This window comes from Podarcis muralis, chromosome 16, assembly GCF_964188315.1.
Source record: "Podarcis muralis chromosome 16, rPodMur119.hap1.1, whole genome shotgun sequence".
In the NCBI taxonomy this organism is placed as follows: Eukaryota; Metazoa; Chordata; class Lepidosauria; order Squamata; family Lacertidae; genus Podarcis; species Podarcis muralis.
In genome coordinates this window covers 16990274-17013018 of record NC_135670.1, presented here as the reverse complement: position 1 = coordinate 17013018, position 22745 = coordinate 16990274, and the positions used below count along the sequence as shown (strand labels likewise).

General features: G+C 46.0%; 1 protein-coding gene across 2 annotated transcripts in view; it reads left to right on the top strand.

Annotated features, from left to right (window-relative positions):
* RNF115 (ring finger protein 115) overlaps window positions 1–22745 on the top strand; it is a 39345-nt gene that overhangs the window by 5975 nt on the left and 10625 nt on the right. For both annotated transcript variants that reach the window (XM_028710698.2, XM_077920452.1), the window contains 2 exons: window positions 14290–14348; window positions 19394–19451. In XM_028710698.2, the coding sequence (XP_028566531.1) occupies window positions 14290–14348; window positions 19394–19451 (117 nt within the window). The remainder of the gene's footprint in view (window positions 1–14289; window positions 14349–19393; window positions 19452–22745) is intronic.

Below are 22745 nucleotides of genomic sequence, written 5' to 3'. Positions count from 1 at the left end.
CTGGGGGTACCGGGAGAACTCTGATACTGGCAACTAAGTCAATTTGCTGGAGGGGAAGTAAAATGGTGGTGAGTGGGAGCATCTTTCCAGTGAGGAAAAGATAAACAGATTGGTGCTAGCTTAGGAAAATGTTTGTATTTCTTGTTTCTCTCTCTCTCTGTCAGGATTGTATGCCCCTGGGGCAGGGACCTGTTTTGGTGCAAAAAGCAGGGGTAGTTAACAGGATACCCCCCCCCCAAGATGTTGTGGACTGCATAAAAAGAGCCCTGCTGGATCAGGCCAAAGGGGGCCTATCTAGTCCAGCATTCTGTTCTCACAGTAGCCAACCATGTCCAGACCCAAACACAGCTCCCTACTGTGATTTCCAGAATCTGGTATTCAGAAGCATTACTGCCTCTGACTGTGGAGTCAGAGTATAATCATTGTGGCTAGTAGCCATTGGAGGTTTTAAGGCAGAGATTGGGTGGCCATCTGTCAGGAATTATTTAGCTGCGTTACATCAGTTAGACTAGATGACCCTTGGCGTCTCTTCCAACTCTACAGTTCCGTGTTTTCAGGTACAATAAAAGGTCTCTGCCTTCAAGAGCATACTGTCACATTTCTTTGTTGTTGTTGTTTCACAGTGTCGATTTGCAACCGTACAGGTAGGAAGAAATGGAAACGGTGATGGTACTAAAGAGGTGGCCACAAATAGGATAATGCAGTGGTGCCCCGCAAGACGAATGCCTCGCAAGACGGAAAACCCGCTAGAAGAAAGGGTTTTCCGTTTCTGAGTTGCTTCGCAAGACGATTTTCCCTATGGGCTTGCTTTGCAAGACGAAACGTCTTGCTAGTCTTGCGTCCGTCCGTCCCCCGCTTCCCCCCCTTTTTCTAAGCCGCTAATCCTTTAATAGCCACTAAGCCGCTAAACCGCTAATAGCGCTAATCCGCTTAGCCGCTAATAGGGTTGCTTCGCAAGACGAAAAAACCGCTAGACGAAGAGAATCGCGGAACGGATTCTTTTCGTCTTGCGAGGCACCACTGTGTTTAACTTGTGAGAATCTAACGTTGTTGCTTTCACTTTTGCCTGCAAGAGGAAGCTAGGAACTAGGAATATGAATTTCCATTGAAAGCAAATCCCAGAGGGATTAATCTTTTGCAGCAAATGCAAAAGCAGTGCTGTGGTATAATTTAATGGCTCACAACCACAAGTACATAAGAAAGTGGCCAAGTAATTGAGATACATCTGAATTCTCAGGGTAAAGAATCTAGTTTTGGAAGACAGAGCCCAAATGCCCAAGCACCTTGACTTTCTCTGTATCCTCACTAGCAAACTAGTGGCTTTCACACTGTTTGGGGTATGGAGAGTGTTCTTTATGAGAAGATACAGAATGGCAGGTGAGCTTCCCTAGATGTTAGCTTTCCCAGTGTGGCCATTCTCCCATTGCATAGCACAGCTGTCTGTTGTTAACGGGTAACTTGCAGCATATTGCCAACTTCAGTGACCTCTAGATATTTTCCGCTATCACTCCAGTTATCCCTGACCATTGGCCCTGCTGGCTGGGATTGATGGGACTCACAGCCCCAAACATCTGGAGGGCATCAAGTTGGAGGGGTTCTTCAGCAGAGCATTCGCTTTGTGAAGGTTATGCAGCTTTAGAAATAATTGCTGTAGAGCGCTGGAATATTATGGGAGGGGCCGCAAGTGGTTATGGTGTTCTCTTCCGCCGATTGTGGAGAGTCACCAGATACCTTTAAAACAGGCGTCAGATGTCTCTTAGAAGCTGGCTGGGTTTTGGTAACAGAATCGGTGATCCCACCCCCCACCCCAATAGATTATTCATGTCATTGCTGATGGCGGTCCTGGCATTGTGCAACGTGAACAGTTGTGTGTCAAGGGGTGTGAATACAACTCATTGAGCAGCATCACCACTGTGTTGTTGAGCCTGCAATGCGATATCCACTTGTGGTGGTGCCAGTACAGCTGAAAGGCATGGTGGGTGAAATAAAGTGGTATGGGGCCTTCTTTGTGTGACTGGACCCTGCTGATCATGTTATGACATTATGGGTTCTGATACATCAGTAATAGGCTATGGCAAGTTTAAACAGCTAGCTGCAGCTACAGGGTCACAAAGATATGCTTCAGTATAGCATTTAATTCACCAGTTATAGGACTGATTGAAGTTTGCAGTGCACTTGGGGCTTGGTCTCATGTGATTATGGGGCTTGGTCCCTCTTCACAAAACTGCTGTGAGGTTCTGCTTTTCACTAAGTCATGTTGCTAGATCCACTTGTTCTGTTGCTCTTCTTGTTGGGGGATGGCTGAATGTGGGCTGGTGTGATTATGGAGCTCATGCACCAGGAGGCTGAATAGCTGCATTCTCTAGCTGCTGTTTTGAATCAGGCTGTCTGCTGCAGGTGTGTGCTGCATGCCAAGAAAGGGTGGGGGGGTTTTTGGGAGGGGGGCATTTTTAGATGTCTCATTCAAAACAGCACACTGGGGGTACCGGGAGAACTCTGATACTGGCAACTAAGTCAATTTGCTGGAGGGGAAGTAAAATGGTGGTGAGTGGGAGCATCTTTCCAGTGAGGAAAAGATAAACAGATTGGTGCTAGCTTAGGAAAATGTTTGTATTTCTTGTTTCTCTCTCTCTCTGTCAGGATTGTATGCCCCTGGGGCAGGGACCTGTTTTGGTGCAAAAAGCAGGGGTAGTTAACAGGATACCCCCCCCCCCCAAGATGTTGTGGACTGCATAAAAAGAGCCCTGCTGGATCAGGCCAAAGGGGGCCTATCTAGTCCAGCATTCTGTTCTCACAGTAGCCAACCATGTCCAGACCCAAACACAGCTCCCTACTGTGATTTCCAGAATCTGGTATTCAGAAGCATTACTGCCTCTGACTGTGGAGTCAGAGTATAATCATTGTGGCTAGTAGCCATTGGAGGTTTTAAGGCAGAGATTGGGTGGCCATCTGTCAGGAATTATTTAGCTGCGTTACATCAGTTAGACTAGATGACCCTTGGCGTCTCTTCCAACTCTACAGTTCCGTGTTTTCAGGTACAATAAAAGGTCTCTGCCTTCAAGAGCATACTGTCACATTTCTTTGTTGTTGTTGTTGTTTCACAGTGTCGATTTGCAACCGTACAGGTAGGAAGAAATGGAAACGGTGATGGTACTAAAGAGGTGGCCACAAATAGGATAATGCAGTGGTGCCCCGCAAGACGAATGCCTCGCAAGACGGAAAACCCGCTAGAAGAAAGGGTTTTCCGTTTCTGAGTTGCTTCGCAAGACGATTTTCCCTATGGGCTTGCTTTGCAAGACGAAACGTCTTGCTAGTCTTGCGTCCGTCCGTCCCCCCGCTTCCCCCCCCCCTTTTTCTAAGCCGCTAATCCTTTAATAGCCACTAAGCCGCTAAACCGCTAATAGTGCTAATCCGCTTAGCCGCTAATAGGGTTGCTTCGCAAGACGAAAAAACCGCTAGACGAAGAGAATCGCGGAACGGATTCTTTTCGTCTTGCGAGGCACCACTGTGTTTAACTTGTGAGAATCTAACGTTGTTGCTTTCACTTTTGCCTGCAAGAGGAAGCTAGGAACTAGGAATATGAATTTCCATTGAAAGCAAATCCCAGAGGGATTAATCTTTTGCAGCAAATGCAAAAGCAGTGCTGTGGTATAATTTAATGGCTCACAACCACAAGTACATAAGAAAGTGGCCAAGTAATTGAGATACATCTGAATTCTCAGGGTAAAGAATCTAGTTTTGGAAGACAGTGCCCAAATGCCCAAGCACTTCGACTTTCTCTGCATCCTCACTAGCAAACTAGTGGCTTTCACACTGTTTGGGGTATGGAGAGTGTTTTTTATGAGAAGATACAGAATGGCAGGTGAGCTTCCCTAGATGTTGGCTTTCCCAGTGTGGCCATTATCCCATTGCATAGCACAGCTGTCTGTTGTTAACGGGTAACTTGCAGCATATTGCCAACTTCAGTGACCTCTAGATATTTTCCGCTATCACTCCAGTTATCCCTGACCATTGGCCCTGCTGGCTGGGATTGATGGGACTCACAGCCCCAAACATCTGGAGGGCATCAAGTTGGAGGGGTTCTTCAGCAGAGCATTCGCTTTGTGAAGGTTATGCAGCTTTAGAAATAATTGCTGTAGAGCGCTGGAATATTATGGGAGGGGCCGCAAATGGTGATGGTGTTCTCTTCCGCCGATTGTGGAGAGTCACCAGATACCTTTAAAACAGGCGTCAGATGTCTCTTAGAAGCTGACTGGGTTTTGGTAACAGAATCGGTGATCCCACCCTCCACCCCAATAGATTATTCATGTCATTGCTGATGGCGGTCCTGGCATTGTGCAACGTGAACAGTTGTGTGTCAAGGGGTGTGAATACAACTCATTGAGCAGCATCACCACTGTGTTGTTGAGCCTGCAATGCGATATCCACTTGTGGTGGTGCCAGTACAGCTGAAAGGCATGGTGGGTGAAATAAAGTGGTATGGGGCCTTCTTTGTGTGACTGGACCCTGCTGATCATGTTATGACATTATGGGTTCTGATACATCAGTAATAGGCGATGGCAAGTTTAAACAGCTAGCTGCAGCTACAGGGTCACAAAGATGTGCTTCAGTATAGCATTTAATTCACCAGTTATAGGACTGATTGAAGTTTGCAGTGCACTTGGGGCTTGGTCTCATGTGATTATGGAGGCAGAGTGGGTGTTGCACCTGGTTGAGTAATTATAAGATAGTATTCTTTGCAAAGAAGCACAAATAGCTCCATAAATACAGTTCGTGGGCACCTTTGCTTAACCTCTGGCGAGGGACGGGCAACCTGTTGCCCTCCTAGTGCTGCTTGACTCCAATTCCCAGCATCCCTTGATTATTGCCTATGCTGTCTTGAGCAGCTGGGAGTTGTAGTCCAAAACATCTGGAGGGCACCAGGTTGGTGCAGGTTTCTCTAGGGCAGTGGTTCTCAACCTTGGGTCCCCAGATGTTTTTGGCCTACAACTCCCATGATCCCTAGCTCACAGGCTCAGTGGTCAGGGATGATGGGAGTTGTAGGCCAAAAACATCTGGGGACCCAAGGTTGAGAAAGGCCGCTCTAGGGTATCAGCAAATTTTCCTGATGCAAATTACATATGCAAATATCCTCATTTGCATGGGAAAATTTTCCAGATCCCCCCCATTCAATTCCCCCACCACAAAACCCCCATATCACTGATCTTTCCCGTATCCTATACACACATTTTGTTATTCTTTATTTTCCCTTTTACACATTCTGTAATAATAATAATAATAATAAATTTTATTTATATCCCGCCCTCCCCAGCCGAAGCCGGGCTCAGGGCGGCTAACAACAATAAAACAGTACAAAAGTACAACATAAACAACATTCTAAAATCATTCATTATAAAAATTAATTAATTCAAGGCACTAGCAACCATTGGGCCAGAGCTCCGTGAAGATTGCCGAGGGAGGGAGTCAGGCTGTAAAAGTGCCTCCATTGGATTTTTCTCTCTCTTCCCCTCCATCCCAATCTTTAACGTTAATTTCTCATTTCCCCCAAATTTCTTCTCCACTACAGCCCCATTAGGCAAGTTATGGCAAGGAGAAGCAACTGGAAAGGTTACAAGAAAGGGATTTTGTAGATACTGTAAAGCTGGAAAAAGAGCAAGCCAAAGGAACAAGGGCTGGAGCAACTCTTATGGGGAAAAGTTATGATGTTTGGGACATTTCATTTAGAAAAGGCAAGTAATGGGTTGGAGGTGGACATGACTTGTGTGGAGAAAGTGGATAGGCTTTTCTTGCAATATTTCAACCCAGTAATGAATAGGGTTATCCAGTGAACCTAAACAGTGGGAGATCCTGGACTAACAAGAGGAAATGTCCTTCACACTGTACAACATTTCAACTGAGGAAACCACTTCTGAAAGATGTTGTGAATACCACCAACTTGAGAGGCTTTAAATGGAGATTACACAAATTCATGAACGCTCTGGCTATCAGTGGCTACTAGTCATATGGCTGTTAATCTGGTGATCCAGTTGGCATTAGTGCATGCCATGCCAAATTCTGGCCGATCCACCAACATTCATTGGATTGCAAAAAAACAAACAAACACCAGACTTCTGAATGTAACCGAAATGATTCACTTGCTGTATATAGAGAGTTTTATAGTATTATTAAATGATATGAAATGGAGTTTCCATATAGAAACTTGAATTTATAGACATTAATACAAAATAAAATATTTGAAAAGAGCAACTTGTACATGTTTAAATCTAAAGCAACTTGGAGCAATTGGATATAACTTGCATATGAACTCATAAGTGGCATTGACAAAGCAAGCAATTATCGTGAATAACAGAACTTCCAACTCCCTCCAGCCCATCTAGTTGTGAAACAAATCTAAGTTCCCTAGCATACTGGTTAACTAAAAAATCCATGGCTGTCAATCTTAAGGATGTAGGCTAGGTCTTGTAGCAGTCCTCAGATGGAGGAAAGCATGTGAACAGGCAGATTTGTATTTTATTTCTTTATTGCTCAAGGTGGTGTCCATTGCTTCCCCCCTCCTCATTTAATCCCTACAACAACCCTGTGAATAGGTTAGACTGGGAACCACTGACTGGCCCCTGGTGAGCTTCATGGCTGACTGGGGAATTGAATCCTCGTCTACCACGTCCTCGTCTGACACTAACTCCTACACCAAGAAGAACCAAAAAAACCCTTGAGTATACCTTTTATATCAGTCAGCAATAGGACGAGGAAGATGGACCTTTGCACTGAGTTTTCCATTAATTTTACTGTTCATGTAGGCAAACCCACATAAAACATAGACTATGAAATACCACAATCTGGGAAGTGGGGTGGGAATGAGCAACTGGGACCCTGCTGTATCAGCGGTTCCTCACACAGAGAACTTTGACATGCTTCCAGAGCTTTTGGTTTGTTAGAACCTGTTATGCTTTCGCTTTTGTTTAGACGTTGGGCTTGCTTTTCCTGATAATCTTATCGTAAAGCCAAGGTCTCCACCTAAAGCTGAAGATATCTGCACAAGGGTCCAAGCAACCTCTGCAGGAAAGACCCAGTGATAGCCTAGTATCGTCCACTTTGATCCATCATGGCTGCTCTGCGGTGTGCATGAAACACACCCACCCTGACTACTGGGTGTGATGGATACATGTGTAGGCCCAGCAGGGACCAGGTTAACAATGGCCATCCATTGCCTGCAGTATTGAAGGCTGCATACCTCCTCCTCTTCCTTCTTATTATTATTATTACATATTAAATTTGTATACAGCCCATCATCTGAAGATCATAGGGTGGTTCAGAACATAAAATTACAAAATGAGAACACAAAATGATGAATTAATTAAAATTTTATATATGGATGTTTTATGATGGCCTATCTTTGTAATGCCTAATAAAGGTTTGGCAAAGAAGTAGAGAACAGAAAATACATAGTAAAACAAAAACAAACCAATCCCCCCTCCACACAAAAATCCCAACCACTTATAAATGGACATAGAATGTTAATCAGCTAAAGTCTTGGTTGAAGAGGAACATTTTCGCCTGGCCCCTAAAGGTGTATAATGCAGGCGCCAGCCAACCTCCCTGGGGAGAGCATTCCACAAGACTCGTGTTGTCATCCTCTGGACCTCTCCTGGAGGGGAACATGAAAAAGGGCCTCAGATGATGATCACAGAATTTGGGTCAGTTCATATGGAGAATCAGTGTTCCTCTAAAATTGCACACTGGCCAGGAGGTGGGGAATACAGATGGAAGTCATATCAAGGACCAGGCCCTCCCCCTTTTCCTTGGTCCTTTCGGGTATCCCACCCCCTTGCAGCTTCCTAGAAAATCTGGTCACCTCTGAGGCTTGGAAAAAATGTTTGCTGTTGTGGATCAATGTAGATTGGGTCACAGGATATCCTGAAGTGGTTTCCACTTTTGCATGGACTGCCCTCTACAGTGTAGTTGGAGAATGTCTGATCTCCAGCCGTCACTGATGTTGCAATACCCGTTAGGCAAGGCTGTAATCGTGGGGTTGACACAGCCTGGCTCCCTGCGTCTAGATTTCAAATCTTCCTGATGAATCATAACTTGGCTGTGTTGTAAATAATAGCTCTGAGCCTTTCCCCTTGCTTGAGTACCAGCCAACAGTGTGGAATGTGGCTCTTTGTCCTGCTGGCTCATTATGATTGATTATTGCCTTACATCTTCACATCTCACTTCCTCCTGCTGTGCAAACCACAGTGGTGTAGGTGTGGTTCCCACGCTGTCACCCATCCAGGTACTGTCCGCACCCAGACCAGCTTAGCTTCAGGAAAGTGGTGGACTCAACCTGGACTAATGACAGGAAATACCCAAAGTTGAATATGCAAGTATGGTTGACGTCTTTACCCAAGGTTACCTCTGAGTGCTCTACCTCCAGTGGTTAGGTGGGTGGACACCAGAGGCAGGGCCTTTTTCAGTGGTGGCACTTTGTTTAACTCAATAGCCCACTTTGATGGCTTTTAGGCAGCAGGTAGAAACTTTACCAGGGCATTTGGTGGAAGTGATTGGACATTCTGGTGTTGCCTCAGTTGGTCCTTTGTTTGAGTTCTGATTGATTTTTTTTCTTTTTGAAATGCTATTTTTTTATTTAGCAAAATATTGGTTGACTAAGAATAAAACCTCTCAGCTGTTTACAAGGCATAGGGCACGTTTCACCTGATGAGTTCTGTCAGCAGAAGCCATGCAAGGACTTCTGCTTGTGTAACGGGACTTTCCCCCATCTATCTACTGTGCCCCCCCGCCAAGTATTTATTTATATATTGCGCTTATATCCCACCTTTTCCTCCGAGGAACTCAAGGTGTGGCATACATTATTCCCCCCCCCTCATTTAATCCCCACAACAACCCTGTGAGGTAGGTTAGGCTGAGAGGCAGTGATTGACCCTAGGTCACCTAGTGAGCTTCATTTCCAAGTGGGGATTTGAACCCTGACCTCATAGTCTGACACCCTAGCTGCTGCACCATATTGTCTTGGCTCGGGTTCGGTGGGAGAATCCAGAGCACAGGGTGGGGGTCGTTTTATCTGGCAAACTGAAATGCTTGCACTGATGAAATGATCAGAAGAGCACAATATTAAAGTCTTCCTCATCATGTATATATTGCCTTGAAAACCACCTTCACAATTATGATTGAAACTTAAAAATGGAGGCACTAGCAGGCGCAAAACAATCCATTCAGACACCCTGGTAGATTTCTATCCCAGAATTTCATCAGAACTCTTGACATTCTTTTCAGTGGTGCATCTGCACTCAAGAGAGCCAGAACTTTTAAAAGCTTTTTACGCAAACTGAGATTTTCAATATTATACAGCAGGGTTTGGGTGCTGGGCACCCTCCAGATGTTGCTTGGTTCCAGTTCCCATCAGCCTGGTCCATCATCCTTGCTGACTTGAGCTGATGGGAGCTGGAGTTCACTAGTCAAGGATGGTGGGAGCTGAAATCCAGTAACATCTGGGGGCCACTGGCTTCCCATCCCTGCTGTACAACAAGAGCAGTTTGCAGGGTGGTGCAGTTTGCTCCATTCATTTACTATATATAAAGGTAAGGTAAAGGACCCCTGGACAGTTAAGTCCAGTCAAAGGTGACTATGGGGTTGTGGCGCTCATCTCGCTTTCAGGCCGAGGGAGCCGGCTTTTGTCCACAGACAGCTTTCTGGGTCATATGGCCAGCATGACTAAACCGCTTCTGGCACAACGGAACACTGTGACGGAAACCAGAGTTCACAGAAATGCCATTTACCTTCTTGCTGCAGCAGTACCTATTTATCTACTTGCACTAGCATGCTTTTGAACTGCTAGGCTGCTGGGACGGAGCAACAGGCGGTCACCCTGTTGCGAGGATTCGAACCACCGACCTTCCGATTGGCAACCCCAAGAGGCTCAGTAGTTTAGACCACAGCACCACCCGACTGTCCCACTATATTTATATACAAATGCCCAGTAGCATTGGTAAAATGATCTAATGCATTTAAAATATGGTGCCATGAAATGACGTCCTAAAATAACAGCTTGCAGCCTAGAACTCATTGGGTGGTGAGCCAGGCACTCCTGGTGGTTTGGGTGTGTTCACATTAGGCGTGTTATCACATTACATTAAATGAGCGTACACAGTCGGTGTGCACAGATAGTTGATCTGGGCAAATAAACAAGTGCACACTCCATGATTATTATGAGTAAGAGTATTGTTTGTTTTTGAATGTGAAATTTGTAATGTATTTCCTACGTTGATTCATTTGTTGCTGGGATTTGTAAATCACTAAGATTTCTGTTGATTTATGAAGCGGTACATAAATTTGCTAAATAAACATGTAGAGGTGGTTTGTAGCTGTGTTCAGCATAACACATGAACTACTGAACTGTTTTCGTCGAGAAAGGGCAGCGGCTGAGTTGGTTTGAAAACAGTGCAGGGGCAGCAGGAGGAGGTTCAGTAGAATCATAGCATTGCGGAATTGGAAGGAACCCATCTTGTCCAACCTTTTGCAATGCAGGAATCACAGTAGCTCGGGCAATAACGCTTGGCATGGATATTGTACATTTTTGCAGTTGTGTCTTGGAGGCCGTCGCTCGCCTGAGGTTGCTAAGCAGAGTTTGCAGCTCTTGTGTTTCAAGGCCCCTTCCACACACAGCCGCTCAAAGTTGTATGGTAGCCCTTTGCTCATACTGCTACCCCACGTGGACACAATCTCTCTGTAAAAGTTTGCAACTGGGGCTAGGGTGGCTCTCTTCTCGCTGATCTTCCTCGTGTGTTGCAGCTGCACTATGGTGAAGTGGTTGCTCATCTGGCTCAGCAAGAGAGGGGCTTTAGCTGTTGTAGCCCAACAGCATCTCCTGGGGTGGACTATAGGAAAAGGGTTTCAGGATTCCAAAGATGGCAGGAGGAGGTGTGAAGAGAAGCCCTGGGCTTTGTACGTATCCTCTCCCTCTGCCCCAAAGCCTAGAATAGTTTTACAGCCAAAAAATGCATGGCTCTCATACAGCTCATTTCGATGCCTTAGCTGAGCTGCCCTCCTACTGGTGCATCTCTAAACAATTGTGTTTCTGTGACTGCTTGGAGCTGCGTTTGCCCACAAGACCATCCTCTTTGCAGCCTCAGACATGGCGCGTTGAGTCTTCTTTGCTGAATGATGAGGCTGGGCAGTGAGAACATCTCTTGATGGCGGTTCTGAGGAACCCTTGTGAGGTGGAAGCCAGAACTGATGAATTGAGCCATGTGATTTGTGACGGAACTGGCACTCAAGAAACAAACACAGCCCTAAGCCGGTTTTCATTTTATCGGGGATCTTCTCTGGGACTGATTCCCCTATGCAACAAACCCAAGTGTGTGATGCAGAGCGGTATAGCTGTCATTCTCTTACAAACTTCACAACCCTATATAACCTCTCTTTTGAAACAGCTGCACAGCTTGCTAGTTCGTTTCTGGGCCCAGTTCACATTGCTGTTAAAAGCCTTAAATTAGACTCATGCCCCAAATACCTGAAAGATTGCCCCCTACCCTACAGACCCTATCGGGTGCAAAAATCAACAGAAGGGGCCTCTGGTTGTTCCACCACTCACAGAAGTTCAGGGGGGCAGGCACAGGAGATTGTCTTCTCTGTGGTGACCCCTAAGTTGTGGAATTCCCTCCCCATGGAGGTGTGTCTGGCACCTGCATTGCATAGCTTCTGGCGAATGCTGACGATGCAATTCTTTAGCCTAGCTTTTGACACTTGAGGTGTATATTTTTAGGACCCACCTTATTTCGGTCATGTTAAGTTGTTTTGGAATGCATTTAATACTGGGTTTTAATTGTTGTAACCTGCCCTGGGACATAGGGGCGAAGGGTGGATAATGAATTGTATTATTAATAATGATATCTACCATGTCATGACTGTGATCTCTGTGCTTGATCATAATGATTGCCAATCCTAGTAGTGCCAGCCAATCCTAGTGGATTCTGCAACCCGTATAAATGATTGGCATAATTAGTTTTGCCTGCATCAGTCTTGTCATCTTTAAAAAAAGTGATTTGCATAATTTATTCCTAGTTTGAGAAATCGGGGGGGGGGGGGAGAGAGACAGAGCTCTATGCAAGGCACTGAAAGTCTCTCCATCTCTCTGGCTTCTGGGCTCCCAGCTGTCACAGCCCACGTCCTTCCTTTATTTATTTACAACATTTTTATGCCACCCTTCATTGTGTCAGATTTCAGGGTAGCGTAAAGCATGAAACAAAGGCAAAACACGCAACTTGACGACATGCAATTAAAAAAAGGGCAACACTGGATAGGAAAGAGCATAAGAAGATCCTTGCAAACATTCTGTGCGCAGGACACACCAACAGGATTTAGCCTTTGTTCAGAACTTGCCTGACCTTCCCCTGACCAGGTAGCGAAATCACTCCAGATTGTTATCCAGCATTTCACATTTTCACTTGCCCCGGCAAATATGGCAAATGGACTGTAGAGCTGGGCAGTAACTGTTTCAGCAGTTGTACGGGGTCTACCTCCCCACAAGCCACTGCCTCCGTACCCCTCTCCCTGCCAGGCCACTTAGTTGCTGAGGTGGCTGGAGGTGTTTCAGCTGCAAAACAGCAAACTTCCCTGCAGGGCATGTTGACGGGATACCACTTTGGGTGCTCGAAGTCATGATGCTCCAAGCAACCAAACAAACACCACCCTGCCAGTCTTTTCTACAGAGGAAGAGCCACCATGACGCAGTGGTTAGAGTCCCCACTCGGCCATGAAACTCCGTGGATGAACTTGGACCAGTCACTCCCCCCCCCCCCCACCTAGCTTACATCACCAGGTTGTGTTGGGGATGAAATGAGGAGGAGAACCACATACGCCACCTTGAGCTGCTGGCATCCATCAGCAGCAGTTGCAGGCCCTTATCAGAAAGCCTTTGTGTGAAGAGATAAAGTGGAGTGATGGGGCAGACAGATGAGCTGCTTAAACTTGATAGGATTCCTGTTTTCATTTCTGTGGATGAATGAGAGGACTGGCAACTCAAGGTGACCCCCTTCAGGGGACTGGGTTTGATTTAGGGCCTCTAGAACGATGAGCACCTACACCAGAGGTCAGCAGAGTGGTGCTCATAAGGTGGAAGGGCACCCTTTGGTGTTTACCTTTTTCTCCCTTGAAAAAGATGGAGATCTGAAGAAGGAAGTGGCAAGAGTGACATTCTTTCCCACTTCCTCTTCCAACTCTGTGTGTTTTCGAAGGCTCTGATTATTTATACTTTATCAGTTATTTATTATTTTATTATTCATCAAATTTCTATACTGCCCTTCATCCGAAGATCACAGGGCAGTTCACAATATAAAAACACAAATATGCCTACCACAATAACAAACAAAAGCAATACTCCCCACAGTTTAAAAAACCATAGGTTATTTAATTAGCCAAAAACCTGGGAGAAACGGAAAGTTTTTGCCTGGCACCAAAAGATATGTAACGAAGAAGCCAGGCGAGCCTCCCTGGGGAGAGCATTCCACAAACGGGGAGCCACCACAGAAAAGGCCCTCTCTCGTGTTGCCACCCACCAGACTTCTCATGGAGGAGGCACATGAAGAAGGGCCTCACGTGATGATTCCAGGGTCTGGGTCAGGTCATGTAGGGAGAGGCGGTCCTTGAGGTATTACAGTCCTCAGCTGTTTTAAGACTTTATAGGTTGAAATCAGCACTTTGAATTGGGCCTGGAAACTAATTGGCATCTAGTGCAGTAGGGCCAGGATTGGCATATACTCAAACTGTCTTGCCTCAGTTAGCAACCTGGCCACTGAATTGTGCACCAGCTGAAGTTTCCAAACCATCTTCAGAGGCAGCCCCATGTATGACGAGATGCAGTAATCTAACTGAGTGGTTACCAGAGCAAAGACAACAGATGTTAGGCCATACTTGTCCAGATAGGGGTATAGCTGGGTCAGCAGTCGGAGCTGATTGAAGGCTCTCCGTGCCACCAAGACCACCTGAGCCTTAAGTGACGGGGATCCAGAAGTACCCCCAAGCTGTGTACCTGCTCCTTCAGAGGGAGTGTAACTAAATCAAGATCTCTTGGAAAAGCAACTTCTATGTGTACATGCACTTTTTCTCGGGTGTGGGTGTGTTTGATTTGCAATGGGTGACAAGAGCGGGCAGTGCACTCTCAAATATCCAAATGTGCCCATGAACCTAAAAAAGTCTGTGGCCTTGTTTTTGTGTGGCATATTTCCACCTGTGACTGTGTAGCCTCCACCATTCTCAGCCTAAAACCACCTTCCCCTTTCTCTTCCTCTGCAGGAGTACACTTGTCCCAGATGTGAGTCTGGCTTTATTGAAGAAGTGACAGATGATTCCAGGTATCTTTCACTCTCAGAGACTTTAACCCTCCCCACCAAGTGTTTCTTCTACTGATGGATATGCTACCTCTTTTGGTGTTTATTTTATTTATTCGTTTATTTCATAAAAATAATATACTGCTTGGCTGTTTTTTTTTTTTTGTGTGTTTTTTTTTAAACCCTCAAAGCGGGTTGGCTGAATTCTGCACCATTTTATACAATACGTCTGTGGTTCCCAAACTGGGTGGTAGTGCCTCCTGCGGGGCAGTGGGATTATCGGGGTGTGTGTGCGCGAAGAGTTAAAGAGACGGCAAGAGGGCACTAGAGGCGTAAATGACTATCAGACTTTGAAGGTAGCATCGCCGGATCAAACTCGTCAATTTTGTTAAATTAATTGAACTAAACAGTTTTCATTGGATTTTGAATAAATATGCAGTTGTTACTGGTTTAAATGTTATTGTGTTGTTACCTTCCTTAGTGGGTCATGCAAACTGCTATTTTTAATAATGTTTTTTATAGAGTAGGGGGCACTGGGGATTTGTTTATGGAACCAAGGGGGCAGTGGCCAAAAAAGTCTGAGGACCACTTTGATGGAGACATCTCACCTGTAACTTTCCAGGTGGCTGACATCCGATGGCTCTGTTTGGTCAGGAGTATTTGCCTCCTGTGGGCTTTCCTCACTTCCATAAAGTTGTGGCACAGACACAGCCCTGGCTGAAATGCAGGCTAACAGGAGAGAGCAGCTGGGCTGTATAAGTGGAGAACTTCGTGGTTTGCAGATAGGCTAAGGACCTCCATTGCTTTGACTCACACAGAAGAAAATGTTAGAGGTGGGGGTGAAGTCTCTTTCAGATTTTTTTTTGGTGGTGGTGGAGAACCTCTCAGTTGTGTCAGTCAGAATAAAAAGGTAAAGGGACCCCTGACCATTAGGTCCAGTCGTGACCGACTCTGGGGTTGTGGCGCTCATCACGCTTTATTGGCCGAGGGAGCCGGCATACAGCTTCCAGGTCATGTGGCCAGCATGACTAAGCCGCTTCTGGCAAACCAGAGCAGCACACGGAAATGCCGTTTACCTTCCCACCAGAGCGGTACCTATTTATCTACTTGCACTTTGATGTGCTTTTGAACTGCTAGGTTGGCAGGAGCAGGGACAGAGCAACGGGAGCTCACCCTGTCGTGGGGATTCGAACCACCGACCTTCTGATCAGCAAGTCCTAGGCTCTGTGGTTTAACCCACAGCGCCACCCACATCCCATGTCAGTCAGAATACTCTGGGCTAAATAATCTGTCCTGGTGTAAGTTGCTGCCTTCTTAAGTTTGCATGCAGAAGGTCCCAGAATCAATACCCACTGGTGGCAGTGCTAGAGACCCCTGGAGAGCTGCTTCCAGTCACTGTAGACACTACTGGGCTAGATGGGCCAAGGGTCTGACTCTGTATAACGCAGCTTCTAGTGTTCAGTGATAATAACTGCGAGAAAGAGCTCATTTCCCCCCAAGGTCTGACCTTCAGCTTTTTCTGCATTTCGACTCTTCCCAGAGAGAAGGTGGTGGTAGACAGAAATGAAAAATTATGCCAAGTCAGAGACCTGGCTATATTTTATCCTGAGCAATCGGTGACACGCACGCTAGATTTAAAAAACAAACCTCGTGCGACGGTTTAAGATCCAGCTGCCAAATTTGGAAACGGTCCTCAGGAACGTCTGACTCAGTGTCACCTTCAAAGCTGGAAAAATGGCCTGCTCCTCACTCCCCCCCCCCCCAGCACCTCTAGTCACTTCGGAAGGTGGAAGCGCTGATTCAGCCCTGCATAGATTTGGTGCCGGGTGGGAGGGGTGATTTGTGGGGCGCTCTTTGTCGCTCTAGCCCTGCTCCTAAGGATATAAGAGTCCTGTTGGATCAGACCGAGGCCCATTTAGTCCAGCATTCTCTTTCCAAGAGAGCTCCGTCAGGTGCCTTTGGGAATCTGGCAAATAAGACAGGAAGGCAACACTCCTTCCATGTTCACCCCCAGTACCAGGTACTCAGCAGCCAGACTGCCTCTGAACCCGGAGGCTCCATTTAGCTCTCACGTTTATTTATATCCTCCTCTGACATGTCTGATTTTCTAAGGTCTGCCCTGCCATGCTTGAGGGATGTGTGAATGTGTGTCATTGCAGACGATAAAAGCCCACCTTTCATTGTCAGAACTTTGTGCCAAGGTGCCAGGGTGTTGCAGCATTCAGTATTTGGGCCTCAATGGACGCCAGTTGACATGATTATCCGTTCACTTTTATTACATTGTTATCCTGTGTTTTTTTGAAGGAGCTCTAGGTGACATGCATGGTCCTCCCTTCCTGCCTCCCTCTTGTTTATTCTTACAACAACCCTGTGAGGTAGGATAGGCAAAGAATGGCCCAAAGTCACCACTGAGCTTCACTGCCTAGTGGGGATTTGAACCCCGGTCTCCCAGTCTCCTACACTGGCCCTTCCCAAATGCAATGGGCTCAGCGGGTAACCTTGGCCCACTCCCTTTCATCTGTAAAATGGAAGCATTGAGTTTGCTGTGTGAAGAAATAAATCCCATTTTTACACCGAAGGGCGCCCCTTCACTTACTGTAGATGTCATTGGCACTTGGCCCAGAATCCCTTGGGATTGTAGTTCTGTGAAAGGGTTCTGGGGACCTCTTAAAAATAAGAATTTAGCACCCTCTCCCAAAGCCCACAGGTGGCCTTCATGGCTGCAGTGAGGTTTCAGAATGGCTTAAACATCTTGACAGACGGGATATTTATGTTGCAAGGTATTTCACAAAAATGATAGCTGGAGAAATAATCCTGTATGGCAGGGAAGGAGAAGCTGTGGGTGGAGGCCCTCCTTATGTTGTTGGACTCAGTTTATTGATATTTATTGATATAAATCTTGATATTAATAGAAATGAAAGTGGAAATGATGTGAAATAGAATTATGAATGATAGGGGATATTTGCTGAAAATAGAAAATTGACTATTGCATATGGATTAACAAGTGGCGTTGACTCAAAAACCATTGACAAAGCAATCAAAGGGAATCAATCTAACTTCCTAGCATATTAAAGCAATAAAAAGAATATTTACCAAATATTAGAGCAGTAGACCAAGTCTTGTAGTAGTTAGACAGAGGATACAAAGTGTAGCTGGTGGTGGCAAAAAAGGAAAAAAGCAAATATTTCAACTGTGCCCACCCAAAATGTAGTAGAAGAATAACCAACTAGAAAAACTCAGTATGCCTTTTGTATCAGTCAATGATAGCGTGGGGCTGGGAGGTCAGGGACACTAAAAAAGTCCAGCAATTTTCCTGTTTGCATGGGAGAAGCCCACATAAAATATGGACTATATTTGCATGACCATATTGCACCTGGCAAGGGGAGCAACTTGGGACCCTTGTTGCATCAGCAGTTCCCCACACAGGGACCTTTGAAACACTTCCAATGTCGGCTCCCCCTTTTGTTTAGGCAAGAGGGCTGCTTTTCTGCTAACTCTAATCAGAACACCAAGGTCTCTCTGAGCTTTTATCGAAAGTAGCAAATCTGTGCACCAAGGTCCAAGCAGCTTCTAGAAACCCAAACATGGCCCGGTGCCATCCATTTTGATCCATCATAGCTGCTCTATTGTGAGCATAAAACATACCATGACTGCTGGGTGTGATACACATGTCAGCCAAGCAGGGTCCAGATTAACAGGATAAAGTGCTTCCAGGCCAGACTGACCAGCAGGCTTAGGGCAGGCAAGCTCTCTAGAGAGGCACTTCCAGTTGGTTGCCTGTGATGTGTGGCAGCGGCCTTTGGGGCCAGTCTGGCACAATGACTAGGGCAGGGATGGCCAACTCTTTTCTGACTCAAGGGCCACGTTCACTCTGGGGGGCGTAAGCTGGTGAATGTGCCAAAGGTGGGCGTGATCCCCTTCTCGCTCTTGCACATGCTAGAAGCCCCTCCCTTCAGCTTATCCCTGCTGATCAGCTGATGAAATGGGTTCACACCTCTTCCTTTTGTCAAGTGATCCACCTGAATCTCAGTGTTCAAAATTAGCATTTTGCACCTGCCGATCAGCCAGTTGCGACCAAGTGAAGATGCCTGGTGCCAAAGATGGCGCCTGACTTCTCCATCTGGAGGATCCTGGGGATCCTTGGATCTTGAATGTTTTCACACACTAATACCTCCCCCTGTAGAATAATATCAGTTACGGTATATTTTATCTGCACTATCAGAAAGAATTTCAGGAACCAAAATGCTTTTTCTGTGCAGCCTGAACAGGAGCGGAGAACAACGTTATAGTTAATTGTTGTCGCTTGTCTTCACTTACCTCCCCCTGCTGCCTTGCTCACAGTTGTGATAAATATTCTTACATTATGAATGGGCCATGTTACCATTAAGAAAAAGAGGTAGGAATAGGCCAATATATGTGTGGACTGTCCCCAGATCAAATGACTTTCCCCCCTCAAAGTTTCCAACGTTCTTAACCTAGCTCAGGGTTGCCATCTGAACTAGTCGGGTGTTTAACAGAGAATGAGTCACAGCCCATCATTTGAAAAAGAAGACTTTAGAGTTGTCTTGCCCTCAGATGGTGGAGTGGTTTAAACCTCTCCACACTTTTCTCTGCTGGGTCTGCTTTAGTTTAATTTTCTATAATTTTATTGCTTCTGCCAAAACAGGCGAGGGTCTGCAGTAATGCTTTTGGGGATGGGTTGGATAATAATGCCCCTGGGCTGGGATGCCGAATTTGGACGTAGGAATGGCAGGTTCAGTTTCTTACTTAGATTAGAGATTTGCAAGGTAGTGACCCTGGGCTGAGACAGCAAGGAGGAATTAGATTGATATAATTTCAGGAACTGATAACATATACCTCATTCTTCAGCCATGTAGTCTTCAGCCCTCTGACCTCCCCCTCGCCAGCACCCTGTTTTCACCCTGTTTCCTTGGTTGCTAATTACGTGGCCTTCAGCCTCTGTTTTTAGCCCTTGGCCCTGCCCACCCCACTCCCCTTAGAGGCAGGCTTTGGGGGTTATATTTCTGGAAGCAACTGCTGCTCTCCCTCACCAGATTTGTCTCCTTCAGTTTTCTAGAAGGCGGCGGCAGCGGGATAGACGACAGCCCTTCCACCACATTTGCAGAGGTGAGACTTTTTCCTGTTAACAGTTTGACTGCTGCTTTCAGAACTGTGTAAAATGGAGGTAAATTAATTGTCTTTTTGCTGCGCTTTCCTCGGATACTCTGTGTGGGATACTTTGTGGGGGCAGCTGAGAGGAGAGAGGGCCATTCTGGGTTATTGTACTGCCAAGAATCATCTCAAGAAGAAGTTGATGTGACAGAGGCAGTCCTCTCAAATGATAGGGACTAGAAGCTTGAGGTTGCAATTGCCTTGTGCCAAAAATAAAGCTCTCTTTGGCTAGCGGGACTTTTGTTTTCAAGCTGTGTTGGTTTGTAATCTTCTGTAAAAGGTTACTAAGTTCTGTGGGGTGTTTGATGGATCCTTTTGGGTTTTGCAAATGCATCACAAGCACAGTTAATTATAGCGTTGGGCTGAAGTGATTTATATATTTAGGTTGATGACTGTTGTTAATACCTCCTGAGAGAGGTGGCTTTTGGAGTATGAGGCAAGCCTCTGCTTCGAAGAAGTGGGCAGGCGCTCAGAGGAAGGAGGGAGGGCAGCTTTATTATTTTTGGTGAAGGTTTTTTTTATTTCGTTTCATAAGGTATAGAAAACCGAACAGTTATAACAACAGATGAAAATTGAAAGACGAAAAACAAAACTATAGATAGGCAAGTAAAATAAGTACAGTTCCACGTGGGTTAACATAACAAAATCCAAGTCATGGAGGGAAAAAGTGAGAATAAATGTCTTCACATAAAGAATATTAGTGTTAACTGATAGCTCCAGATTTGCCCGACTTGGGACAAGTGTTCTTTTGAAAATGATGGATCCATGGTAAAGGAATGCCAAATCATATAAGAAGTGTCTGGTGGTTCTAAAAAGGTAAAGGACCCCTGACAGTTCAGTCCAGCCTTGTAACTTGGACAAATTCAAAACTAACCTTCCTGGCTTCCGAAAGTTCATGACAACTGGCAGTATACTAAAATGGGAAGATGGAAGCTAGGGGCAAAAGCATCAACCCATTCATGTATCTTGGTGTGTGTGTGTGTGTGTGTGTGTGTGTGTGTGTGTGTGTGTGTGTTGGGGTTGGGGCTTGTTCTTTTCCAGTGACATCCCATCATGCCATGTAATACACTAGAGTTGTAAATGGAGGTGGGGGTGGCAGACTTTGAGTGTAGCATTATTTACATGAACCTTTGGGCATTAAAGCTTCTCTGAATCCTAGTCTAGCAAAATGCCCAGGTAAGCTGTTCTGTGTTTGGAAGCTGTGTGCCACCTTAAACCAGTCATTGAGAGGAAGCCCGGGCAAGATGAATCTTATACAGAGTATCTGGAAATTGCTTGAGCTTGGATTCTGGCAAGTCCCCCAGGGGACAGGCATAAACCATTAGGGCTAGAATTGTTTTTTGTTACTTTATTTTATGAAAGTCTCTAGGCCCCACAACTTTAAAGCTTTAAAATGTCTGCCTCTTTTCTGAACTTTCCCCAGGTTGCTTCAAATTCTCCCAGCCATGAGCAGTTTTCTTAAACATAGAGGTCTGGGCTGCCTACTGTGTGTAGGCTCATCCTGGATTTAGCATCTACACTCAGCCTGTCAGAACCCGCTTCCTTTTCAGGTGACCTCAGCTAGGTTTCAGTCTCTGAGCTCATCCTGAACTCAGATTCTGCTGCCATAGCTTTGCCGCTGCTGTGGCAGGAATAGACAGTTGCTCCCTTTCTGTTTGGAGGCTGTGGGCGATAGAACATGGAGGCAGGCAGGGTTACCCAGTGTCACACTTTGAAAGGTTAGCTGTTGCACAGGTGTGGTGCCCCTCAGCTCGCTTCTGCCATAGAATTTTGTTATTGCTTTTTCTGGTTTAATTCCGGGATTTTCTCTCATGAGCTGCTTTGCTTGTGTGCTGTGCAGAATTAGACATAGATTTTGTACAGCTTAGCCCAAATTTGAAAGGGTTTCCTAAAAATGCTAGAAAGGCAGACCTACAAAAGATCACCTGCTTCCCTCTTCCAGCAAGTCTCTCTTGGCCCTACCTGGAGATGCCAGGGATTGAACCTGGGACCTTCAGCTTGCAAAGCAGAGCCTCTGCCACTGAGGCACACCCTTTCCCAAAACTCTAGCTTAGCATTACATGTGAAGGTTGCTCAGGGGGCTTTTCGTGGAGAAAAGGGAGATAAAGTGAAGATCAGTCATTTTCTAAAATCACACGTTGCCGGAAAAATGCCCATTGCATACCCTTCCCCCCCCCCCCCTTCTGCTTTCTCTATACATCTGTGTGTGCCACATGTCCCCAGGATGGACATGAAAATAAGTGTATACTTATGCCAGGTACTTTCACTCTAGCCTGTTAAAACAAGGAAGACCTGAGTTCCCCCATGGAACTTGCCTCTTTGCATTGTGGGAAATCCTCCATGATTTCCCTAGCCAGAGATCAATAGCCATCAGGGGAAGTTCCTGAATCTGCCATTGTTTGCTCTGATGCTTTGTACTGTATAGGGAATGCCTGCTTGGCATCCTGCTTGTCTTCATCAAATGCAAACGCTTTGTGTCTGGAACCCTGTGAAACTTGCTCAGTCCTCAGGAATGTCACACCTTGAGCTGCCTGAGCCACTGTAGCCCCACCTTGTGTGTGATATATCTCTGACATTTGCAAAAAGGGGGTGTCCTTCTCCATGCAGAAAGGCAAACCTTTTAAGAAGGGGTTTTTTCCCTTGATTCTGTGTCCTTCACCTCCTGATGAAAAGGGGGGGGGGGGACAGGACTCTTTTGCAACAGATCAGCTTTGCTTTCACTGGATTTCTGCCTCAGATCATGAATCTCTGACCGGTAACAAGCTTGGGGAGGTGGGCCATTGAAAGGCATCCCCCTATTTTCTGGGAACACCCCCTTCAGGTTTTTCAAGTTGCCCAGCTCTTGGCTCCATGGGCCATAGAACTCTGCCAGGTTGTCTTTTTGACCCCCCACAGAGGTGGTCGCCAATCCTGTGTCTTAAGCTATACTGCTTAAGATTGCACATAGAGACTCACATGATGGAGAAAGCAAGCCTCCCTCCCAACATGCTGGTGGAGTGAGATAAGGGTACCTAAACTGTGAACAGGATCCAGCCAGTTGGCTTAAATTTCATCTCTCCCTGCCTGGAAGCTGCTCCAGAGTCCCTCCCCAAGTCAGTTGATCTGGGAGGCTCTGCTTACCTGCAAGGGCTCAGTGTCTCCCTGAGTGGCAGGTGGGTTTCGGATCGCCTGAGTCCCCAGGTGTGTGTCTGAGTCAAAGAGGTTCTGGTGGCAGCAGCAGGCGGGCTGGCCTGGTGCCTTGCATGTTAT